The following is a 10,997-nucleotide window of genomic DNA, read 5'->3' as shown; positions in this document are numbered from 1 at the left end:
TAACCAAATATTAAATGCTTTTAGAACCGACCGCAAACAGAAACAAATACGTAAAATGGACGGTTTAAAATTCAACAGGGATGTACCATTGTCTGCCTGAGCCGTCAAACTTGTCCATGAGAAAGGCGATTTGGAAGGGCCTTTGGAAGGGGCTTTGGAAGGGCTGGGTTAAAAGGTCCGTCCATTGATCCATGGAAAAAAGCTGGCGTAAAGCCTTGCCTGGCGGCAAGGCAAAAAAATAGTTTACCTGGATGTCTAACCAAATTTAGAAATAACAAATTTAGGCTTTTTTTTTATTCAGTGTTATTTTCTTTTACCTTTCAATGACAGACAATATTCTCGGTGTGTGTAAGCTTTTTCTAATGTTAGGTATTAGAGGACAAAAGTAACTTGCAAATTTGGTCTAAACTTACTTGCACCACACCAATTTTACTTGCACAAACTTGCATATGCATGTGGTATTTCGAGCCCTGCTTTTATTTGCTTTGTTTGTTTGTTTTACATAAGCAGGGAACTGCCTTTATATATGGCTTCCTTCGGTCAATATTGACCATGGTAAAATCCTAGTTGATATCAGCCCTACAGCGTTGACTGTGGCTAAACAGTGCTGTACGAGAATGACAGTTTCTGCCACTTAGGGCACATCTGTAGTCTAAGGTCTCTTGCAAAGTTCTTATTTAAGAGTAGTGAGTTTTTAAAGAGTATGTACAAGCTTAAGACCGGACTGTAAGGTTTGATCCACTAATTGGGAAGGAGCCATACTCTTTTCAATAAATGTGATCGGTTCTTTGATGTGGTCACGGTTTTGCTGTCCTCGAACAGGGGACTGACTTTATGTACAATCTGACAGGATGTTTTTGTAAACAGATGTTGCTGCCCAAAGCGCCACAAGGCACGATAGGGGAACGTTTCACATTGTCTTTTTAGCTTTTCAGCCTCTTAGTATGAACTCGGACTGTAAGTAAGCTAGCTTGATAAAGGTGACATGATTATTCGTTTTTGCTTGGACATTCATGTGCTCAGCTTATTAGACTGTTGTCGGGTCTTCAGATGTTTTGCATCTTTCTGGATCTCATGTTGATGCTTCCCTCCCCTCCCCAGACTCCATGCAGCAGTACCTACTCCAGTTACGACAGGAGACCGGCATGAGGCTGTGTGAGAAGGTCTTTGACCCCAACACTGACCAGCCCAGTAAGGTGAGACACACCCTGACTTAGAAATCACCTGTTAATACTGCTGCATTCCTATACACTGGATCAGAACTGGACTTGTAAAACATTTAACTGAACTGAACTGAACTGAACTAAAAGAAACCTATTTGAATAAGCTGCAAAAAAGAACCAGGTATTTCATGACCCGGACTTTTTTCCCAGGTCAGATTCAATTTGCATACAAATCAATTTGTAGTATATGGTATCACTTGTATGAGGTATTATAATCCACAGACTTACTAGTACTGTAGACCATTTTGTCCAGAGGCATACCACAGTTAAAAATACCAACCTGTCACAGCTGTCATATTTTTCAATATTCCTTGCTCTCTAGCCTGGCTCAGTAATGGAAGCTTCCACAGTTGAGGTATTCAAAGCCAGGTAGACCATCTGCTCATTGTAACACACACACACATACATACACGCATGCAGGCATATACATACATTCACACACACGTGTGCGCACGCATACGTACGCACAAGCAAACACACACACATGCACACACACATGCATGCACACAGCATTATTGAACGTAACCTTTAAGCTTGAGACCTGTAAGTTAACCCTGCCTGTTTGTTTCCCCAGTGGTGGATGTGTTTTGTCAAGAGGAAGTTCATGGACAAGAGTCTGTCTGCACCTGGCATGTAAGCTTCAGCCAAGAACCAAGAATTTTCATCAATTTCTCAGAAAAAAAGATGTTTCTTAGAAAAAAATATCTTCCTTTCTTTGTACAATGTACCAATAAGGCCACATTGACATGACTATTATAGTATATAGATGACACCTCTTGCATCACTTTTCAGAAAGTGAGGAAAGAGTGCACAAAGTGAGACAAGACAGGTGTATGCATTTTTATAGTTTATTGTTTTCAATAAAACATGTTTCAAATGATTGACACATTTTATATATTGGTATACGTTTAGCAGTTGAATGGAAATTATTTGACATAATTAATTTCAAAGACAGTAAGTGCATACATACACCATGCATACAAAATGATACTTTCTCATTTATATCAAGGATTTGAATTCAATAAACGCTGTCCACATCAGTTTTCTACAACTTTCTTAATAAGATTTTGTTCCAATATATGCTGCTTTTCTTCATTTTTCCATAGTGCTGTTAGATTATTATTTGTATCTAGGGCAAAGTTATCAAGGGTTATACCCGCAGTTTAACTATGTACAGCCTCATTACTCTAACGGGTACCTACTGGCTGTCTCTCAAGGTGAATTATATACTAGTATACAAACTGTGTAACTATGGCACAAACCTTTACATAGTCCTATATCTTCATACAAAATCAATATGCATACTAGTTTACAGGTTTTATTCCAGTATCATAAAACATATGGTGATGACTCATAGTGAAAGAGGTAAAATTTGCGGATAATATTTTGATTCCAAAATGATGCATGTCTGATGACATTTGATGCCTATGTCAATAAATATACCATTTACAACGACAAGAACTCTTTGTCTTTAGTTTATTTGCATTCTTGTCTACTGTTACTTAAAATTGACATTATAAAAATCTATTGTCACGGTTATCAAGTGCCTTATTTATTATTGTATTGGCAATGGTGAGGTGTATATACATATAGAATACAACACAGAGGAGTGCGAAGTTATCACCTTCTCCGGAACACCCGTATCAAACGTTATCTCGGCTCAGATATGATATAAAGTCTGTTAAAACATCCAATGGTCATCTAATGTTAGCCTGTACAGCACAAGACCTCACTGCCGTAAGAGAACTTATTAGCTACCTCCAGATGCAGATGCTTGGAGAACACTGTCTTAGTTACTGCTTGGCATTATAATAAACAACTAGAGTTCGGCGACCTCATACCTCCATGAAAATTTAGAGCTTTCGTAAATTTCAGGCAATTGACCAACACATCAACATAATTCATGCATGGTGTTGTTCATCATTGACTAACGTACACATGTCACAATTATAAAATTCCCATTATTGATCATAAAGCGGTTTTGAATTTTTACATAAATTATGCAAATAAGTTCCTCATTACCATATTTGGTATCTGCTTATTTTCCACCTATCATAATTAACATGTGTTACGTGTATTGAGGTCCAGTTATTGAAAACAATGGAACTATACAATTTCCTCATTAATTATGCAAGTTAAGTCCTCATTTGCATAGCATGCATATCATTGTGAACATCTTTGCCTAAGCTACCTGCATGCCTAAAATGCAGGCAATCCGTCGTTCCTTTCTGCAGTTATCCGCTTTGGAGTGTCTTGACAAAAACGCCCCTGCAGTTCCACAATTAAATGTCAGGGACTGAAACTTGCCCCACATTTTTATGTCGCTAAAAGCTATCTACCACTTAAATGTCACGACCATATCACGTCAGTGACAAGAGATACATTGAAAAAACTGCTATGATAGAATATTCTCATTAATTATGCAAATGTATTCCTGATTTGCATAATTAGTATCTTATCTTGTACAACATTGTCTAAGGTACCTACATACCAAAAATCATGAAAATCCGTTGTTCCCTTCTTGAGTTATCCTCGTCAGAAGTTTTTGACAAAAATGCCCTTGCTATCTCCAAACTAGACGCTATGGGGCCCAAACTTATGTCATTTCTTCCTGAGCACAAGAGCTATCTAACACTTAAAAATCGTGACCATAGCATGTTCAGAACACCGAGATAGCAAAACAGGAAGTTGCGCTGCAGCACCAAGGGGAGTTGCTAGGGGGCCCAAAATCTAATCATTTCCAGCTTTCGTCACACACTACCAACACACCAAGTATGAAACCAATCCACCCAGCCGTTCTTGAGTTATCTTGTTTACACACACACAGACACACAAACGCGGGGTAAAATATAACCTCCATGACATTTCATGGAGGTAATTATTTGGACATAAATGGATACAGATTTCAAAGAAAATGAGGTTTCTGACCTACAGACTTCTTTAGCAATGCTCTGACCATGGGTAGTACACAAATGTTACAAACCTGTTAAAACAATGTCATTGCGAGTTGTGAATTTTTTAGCACATCCATAACTTTCTTATCACCGCCAGGACCTGTCATGTTGGATTGGAAGGTGAACCTTTCCATGTGTGGACAGTGTTGCACCACTGCAGTGGCTGTGTTGAAAACAAAAACAATATCGTCGGGAATAGTTTTCGTCTCGAGAGGAGCAAAGTTTACATAAATTCTATCCTGTACAAGTGCAATGTTATGGATGCTACTAATTGAAAGGCAAAGATAAATTTTGTAACCGTTCATCATTATGTGAAAGACAAAAAAAATTGACATTTTAAATAAGAATATCACAAAAGAATAATACAATGCTAAACTTTCTTCCTACACAAAGGTATACATGGATCAAATTTTCAACGACCACTGTCGCCTTCTTCAGGATCAATACTGATGACCAATCACTTCCTAACGTAAACTCGCGAGAGCTACAGACACATGACCTCATTAACACGTGATCTTGCGGCTACGTGACGTCAGCAATTGGTCAAACGTGCCAGGAATTTGATCCGTTTATACCTTTTGTGTAGGAAGAAAGTTTAGCATTGCACTATGATTACTACCAAAACAGATGAACTTCCATGACAAAAGAATAATCTTTACCTATATCAAGAACGTCCTTCAGGGTTAATCCACAATCACACACCGTCAGAAGCTCCAGGCCAGGCAAGGAACGTACGAGTTCTGAAATGTCCTTTCCACAACCGTCAAACTGACTACCAGAGAGATACAATTTCTTAAGGTTGACTAGCATTTTTAAGGAAGGCAGTAAGACAAGCAAGGCCGACCGGAGGAGATCATTCCAAGACAACACAAGTTTTCTCAAACTTGTTAGGTAAGGCAGCTGTTGTGACAGACGGACACATGGTCCTGTGTTGGGGTCATGACCTCCAAGACAAGCGCCACGAAGGTCCAACTCAGACAAACTCATCATCTTAAGGTAGCCAATGACCGGACTGACAAAGCATTGCGTTGTGTTGACCAACCATAGTGATTTTACATTTCTAAGGGATTGGGGTTGGATCTTGTTCAGAACATGTTCCAAGGCGTTGTAGACACGAGGGCCAACATTTGAAAACTGAATGACACCTTTAGCAAGAAAGATATTCTCTACCTGTGTGAGACAACCACTCTCGTAGAAGCACAACAGTGCAATCTCCATATACACCTGGTAGCGAAAGAAAGCCAACTCAGAAGGACTCAAAAACTCTCCTTCATTCCCCGTAGCCCGACATTTAGAATAAAGATAGTGGTCTATGTGTCTGCGATGGAGCCTATGACTGAAGGTATCAGACAAATGTTCTACCTCCTCTTGATAGAGTTTGACAAGATGGGCCAATAGAACATCCGCTTCGCGTCCTAACTTCGCACAGGCAAAAATGACCATCCATGTTTTCCAAGTCACGCACAGTTTCAGCCGTTCTTAGGTACGTGTTCAGAATGGACTTGTCCTGAAGCCTTTTTGCGAAATGCAACCCTGCGAAATACTCCTGCATCGTCTTGTGGGAGAAGGAAAACTGGGCAGAAGGGTTGAGTCTGGAGGGACTTTCTTGTCTGTGAAGGATCCCCAACAACACAAGCTCCTGCAAACTATCTTCACCACAATACTTGGCCACGTCGTCTTTGCTATATACAAGATTATTCTGCAACAAGCCATTGAAAGCAAGAGCCCCAGCACACAAAAGTGCGTCTTTGATGTTGTCAGGAATACCCTGGTCAGCTACAATCTTGTTCCTAACGCAATGCCGCCTTATGGTGAAGGAAACTAGCTCATCATAAAGGGGAAAGATTCGACCTCCAAACACCAAATCCTGCTTCTCCTCCCACATCATACAAGTCAACAAAAGCAGTATTGGTGTTGCCAGAATGCCTGTGGGGATTAGGGAGGAGTCCATTTTACTGACTAAGGCTGCTGCCTTGGCCTCGTCTCCCGTGAAGAACCTGTGGACGTACGTGCGGATGTTGTCCTGACTGAACCCCGTGATCTCCACCTGTGTGTCCGGACACATCAGACTCTGCAGCTGAGGGGTGTGGGAAGGTCTGGTGGTCACCAACAGGCAACAGTCACGGAGAATCTTACCTGAAAGGGACGGCAAGATTCACACATAGTCTTATTAATGTTGATATTTTATATTTCATTTTCCCTTTTAAAGAATTGGTTCAATGTCAGCCCTGACCTAGGGTCAGGACACCCATTCATATCATGTTCTAATGTATGTGTTAACACCAGTTCACCTTTATCATCAGGGTAACCTATATCCGTTGATGATTTTTTTTAAAAACCTAGAGTATTTGACGATATCAAGTTGAATTGAAATAGTTTCAAAAAATTACAGTTTAAAACCACCGTCCGTCGAGTTTATATCCCTAAGTACCCTGTTTTAAAAAAACAACGGATATAGGTTACCCATCAGATAAAGGTGAACTAGCGTAAGACTGTCCTGTTGAAATGGATCGCATACCAGTCAGAAGTTTGGTGACGTCATGCCCTTCATGTATGACCCACTCGTCGAAGCCGTCGAGAATGATCAAGACTCGGTCATTCCCCTTCAGGTACGTTTCTAAGTCGGACTCTTGGAACGGCACATCTTCTGGTAGGAGTTGGTCGAAGATGCACTCTGTGAGGGACTGGGACTCGCCAACTTTCCGCAGTGCGATTGGGAAAACCAGATCATACTTTTCCAGAACGGCAGAACGCCCCTCGGCCCAGTCAAAAGCTAGTTTGGAAACTTCAGTCGTCTTCCCTATCCCTGCGTTACCTTCGATCAAAATGCGCCTGGGCTGGGGACAATTGGGCCTGGCAGTCAAGGCGTCGACAGTAGAGGGAAGGGCGCGCCGTTCAATGTGTCCTCCCTGTTGTGTTCGCGACACGAGGTCTACAGTCGTAAAGATGTCCTCAATCTTCATGGTGAAAGTCTCATTCCACGCTAGTGGGTGAAGGTAGCTCAGTCTTGTCTTGAAATACGACTTAAGTGAATCTTGACATTGAGCCAGGGGAAAATCAATGTTGGGAACTGAAAAAAAGTCAAACAAATTGACGACAGGTTAGACATTGCATGTACTAGGTCCTGCATTGTCAGTTCAATACAGTACGTTTGGCTACATGGCTCGTCGTTGTATTTTATGGTAGGAGTCGATTGGCTACATGGTAAAAGTAGTTTCGCTAAATTTGGATGTTATTTAGTGTCTACATAGTGCAATGACTTTCCTCACACAGAGAACACAGAGGGAAAATCTTAAGTCGCCAAAGTCATCCCTATGGTTCTGCCGGGCATAGTGTTAAGCCCTCTGCTCTTTCTACTGTACATTAATCACCTCACCAACTGACTAGATTCCCATGTTCGACTATTTGCTGACGGTTGCTTGGTTTATCGAACCATATATATAGGCAAGCCTTTTATCAAGCGCTCACCTGTGCTAGGCTCATCGGATGTTCCGTGGAAGATATTGACGGTGGAATTGGGTCCGATGTTGATGATCTTGTTGCCTTGGCCGCTCACTTGACTAGGGTTTGTAATTTGTGTCACTGCATGTTCTGTACAAAACACAGAAACGCAGTTATACCTGTAGTTTACGTCTGTCTACAACACACTATTCCAATGTACGCACATTCTGTCTATGTGGAAGGACAAATATGGCCATGAAACATAAATGTTTGGAATATAATTTCTCCTACCTGTTTCTGAGAACGCCACCACGTCTCCGTCATTGTAGCATTCCTGACGGCCGTCCAAGACTTGAGTGTCTCTCCCCTGATCCAGCGCCAGTAAGGCCATGTCGTAGGATTCCTGATCATGATGAAGATCGACGTCTGTGGCCTGACACGTACCGACCCCTTCCTCATCCTCATTGTCAAGGTTAGGAGCGATGTTTGTAGGTTCGTCACTGTCCGAGACGTTGCTCCTTACAGCAACATTTCTCCCATGTTCTCTAGCGATTTCTTCATGACCAGAACAAGACATCGTTTGGTGTGGCGGACTTTGCCCTTCGTCTCCCCTTCTTTGTTGTTCTTCAATCAAACGTTGGGACCTCGGTTTTGCTGCCTCTGACGCTTTTTGATCCATTTTAGGCAGGACTGTATACGTAAAACAAATAAAAAAAGTTTTTCTACTTTAGTCGGTATTTTCATTTAATCTCTTCAAATCCTAGGACTTTAACATAGATGATAGAATCAATGGAGCGACCGAGGAGCGACCGACACCCTCCCCTCGCCCGCCATACTGTTTACTCCAACGCACTGTAGTACGTGTCAAGTAAACAGCGTGTACAATGCAGTGTATACATAAAATGACATGCAGTAAAATTTCATGTGTTCTCAAACACCTGTCTTTGTTTAAACACAACGAGCGTACTGAGGCATATCACATACATGTATCACCAAGATATATATAATGGCTCGGTCTAGAATGAATATAATTTTAACTTGAAGATAAACCACAACCGTAAATTCTTAATTTTAAGGGTGAATACCATTAAAAGTAACACATGCACAGGTTTATAGAGGAGCAGGAAAGTGGCGAGAAGTCTGCCTTGTCTGCCAGTCACCTGATCACCATTTGATCCCCACCGAACATTGTTCCTAGAAATCATATATATATATGTCTATTATGTTACTTTGCTCAGTTTATTAGAATGTAACTAAGACGATCGCGACAAACACTGGATATGCAAACACAACTGCTGTAATAGTAGTCAAGTGCTAGGGACTACCCAGAATACGGGGCACCTGGGATAGCTTTCCTATACCTTACCGTAACTTAATCCTTACCTCACGTTCAGAAGAGAGAAAACGCACGAACTGAGCTGGTCTTTAGTGGTCCACCGGGTATGTTCAATTCTAAACTGTCTCTGTAATTTACCAAGTCCTACTATTAACTGTTAGGTGATCCGTTTTACTTCCTTGTTATGGTGTCACAGTACAGTTCCGGGCCAAAGGTCACCTGCGTTTCAAATTAATCACCTGGCGGTTAGTGCTTTGCTCGATGTGGGCAAAAATAATGCTTGTAATGGTGTCTCACGAATAGCATGACGTTGTGTTCTCAGTGAGTACTTTGTGGTCTTGTGCTACATATTCTATATGCGGATCAACAATTGAGCAAAATGACACGAGTATTCGACCGGCCCAGAACCCAGAGGTCCTGGGTTTGAATCCTGTCATGCTACCGAACTTGTGCCCTTGGGAAAGACTTTCCTAATTACAACCAGGTGTAAAATTCGGTACCTGACTTCGGTTGGGGAGGTTAAAGGCGGTGAAAGGAGTGGGATGGGTACTGCCCTCCAATATCGTGTTCGAGACACGATGGACAATAACTTACAAGATAATGTGCATTCGGCTATATAATGGCTGTAGGATTGCACTTAACTTCTGTCAACCTTTTGTGTGTGGCACCGTCAATAAGTTACTAACTTGATTACATTTCCACATTGTTCTTGTCTGTCTTAAAGCAAATCAATAAAAAAAAGGTAAAGCGGACGATGTCCACTATCTTTTAATTAAGAAAGGTCTTACGTCTCAAGCAATTGTTCATTGACTAGTCGACTTAGATTTTACCGTTGCGTTAAGCACTATGTAAAATCGGTCGAACGCAGCAACGCCGCCAACATTAACGTTAACTTGTCTCAGCTTCAATACCATTACTATCAAAGGTGGTATCTCACCGCACCGGTTCAAAAGATTACTGAGGCTCAACGAATTTCATAGGTCAAGAACGAATTTTGTTACTTTTTATTCATTTTTGTTGTCTTCTAAGTCATACTTTTACGTATTACGCAATATCTAAATTATAAAAAATCGGGGAAAATAACACAACAGTGCCGCAGTGAACAAACCCCGCAGTACCACGTCGGTGCCCCGAGTGCAGTGAGATACCACCTTTACCCTATTAACCGATCGGGAAACGCAGTTGACCTTTGTCCCAGAGGTGAATACATTGCGACACCACAACCAGAGACTAAACGGCGTCACTTGGGCTGAATTCATACAGTCCACGTCATTGGTAGATTGCCGAGGAGATCACTTAGGACCACCTGTCGCGGGTTTTCTCTCTTCTTTACGTGAGGTAAGGCAGTAGAGCTACCCCCCGTGAACCTAGCTGGTCACGCTTGTCACCGGACTGCGTCGCTGAGAAGGGGCTGTGAAGTACGTGACTAAATTTATCAGTGTACTGATAGTATGTCTAGCCCTGATCATATACGTTACGGACTATTCGTCATTCTGGTGAGGTTAAAAGTAAAGTAATATGTATATTAAAGAAGATACGAGTACAGGTGGATATGATCTTGCCCTTTAGTGATGTAATACGAACTGCATGGATAGGTGAGTGGGCTATTTACCGGCTGTGTATAGATCAAACATGGTGGATTTCTCTAACTGCCTTCTATCGCACACCGTTAGAGTCTAAAGTCTAAGTCTAACTGGGTGGGTGTCGGGCATACGTGCCGGAGGGCGGAACTACTAGTGATTTCTGAAAAAAATCTTCTGTGTTTGGAAGGTTACCTATGCGACGCCTTATGATTAAGCAAGACTCGAACGGTTGTGGTTAATCTTAGATTTAAGGGAATTCGTTTGAAGGAAACTTGATGGTTTGGTTACGTGTGGACCAGCTCTGACAGCCGGAAATCGAATAAGTTGATAAGCAACACCTTTGTATGACGACGTATAGAATTTGATTCGCCGCGGAGCTCTTGTGCAAGCAAATGTAAAGACAAAGGTACAATGCAAAGGTACTTGGGATAACGCGTGGGTTCTACTTAGCCTCCGGAAA

General features: G+C 41.6%; 1 protein-coding gene and 1 long non-coding RNA gene across 2 annotated transcripts; one reads left to right on the top strand and one right to left on the bottom strand.

Annotated features, from left to right (window-relative positions):
* Nucleotides 1-728: 728 nt before the first annotated feature.
* LOC118424469 lies at nucleotides 729-2,684 on the top strand. The gene is made up of 2 exons (XR_004832205.1): nucleotides 729-1,196; nucleotides 1,798-2,684. It is a non-coding gene; the product is annotated as an uncharacterized LOC118424469 (long non-coding RNA).
* A 1,345-nt stretch (nucleotides 2,685-4,029) lies between these two features.
* Nucleotides 4,030-9,260, bottom strand: LOC118424468 (NACHT, LRR and PYD domains-containing protein 12-like). The gene is made up of 6 exons (XM_035833037.1): nucleotides 9,002-9,260; nucleotides 7,910-8,308; nucleotides 7,646-7,768; nucleotides 6,696-7,247; nucleotides 4,837-6,313; nucleotides 4,030-4,340 (listed from the first exon to the last, which is right to left on the bottom strand). The coding sequence occupies exons 2-5, from the start codon at nucleotides 8,295-8,297 to the stop codon at nucleotides 5,523-5,525; spliced, it is 1,854 nt and encodes a 617-aa protein (XP_035688930.1). The 5' UTR covers nucleotides 8,298-8,308; nucleotides 9,002-9,260; the 3' UTR covers nucleotides 4,030-4,340; nucleotides 4,837-5,522.
* Between the last annotated feature and the right edge of the window lie 1,737 nt (nucleotides 9,261-10,997).

Source organism: Branchiostoma floridae, chromosome 10, assembly GCF_000003815.2.
Source record: "Branchiostoma floridae strain S238N-H82 chromosome 10, Bfl_VNyyK, whole genome shotgun sequence".
Lineage (NCBI taxonomy): Eukaryota > Metazoa > Chordata > Leptocardii > Amphioxiformes > Branchiostomatidae > Branchiostoma > Branchiostoma floridae.
Note: the sequence above shows the minus strand (reverse complement) of the source record. Positions and strands in the feature narration are given on the sequence as shown.

What these genes read in the sequence shown, in the direction of transcription:
- LOC118424468 (XM_035833037.1), bottom strand. Translation starts at nt 8,297, where the DNA reads ATGGATCAAAAAGCGTCAGAGGCAGCAAAACCGAGGTCCCAACGTTTG. An exon ending in ATCCGATGAGCCTAGCACAG is followed by an intron (nt 7,248 to 7,645) that starts GTGAGCGCTTGA and finishes ACTTTTTTTCAG; the next exon opens with TTCCCAACATTGATTTTCCC. An exon ending in CGTCACCAAACTTCTGACTG is followed by an intron (nt 6,314 to 6,695) that starts GTATGCGATCCA and finishes CGTCCCTTTCAG; the next exon opens with GTAAGATTCTCCGTGACTGT.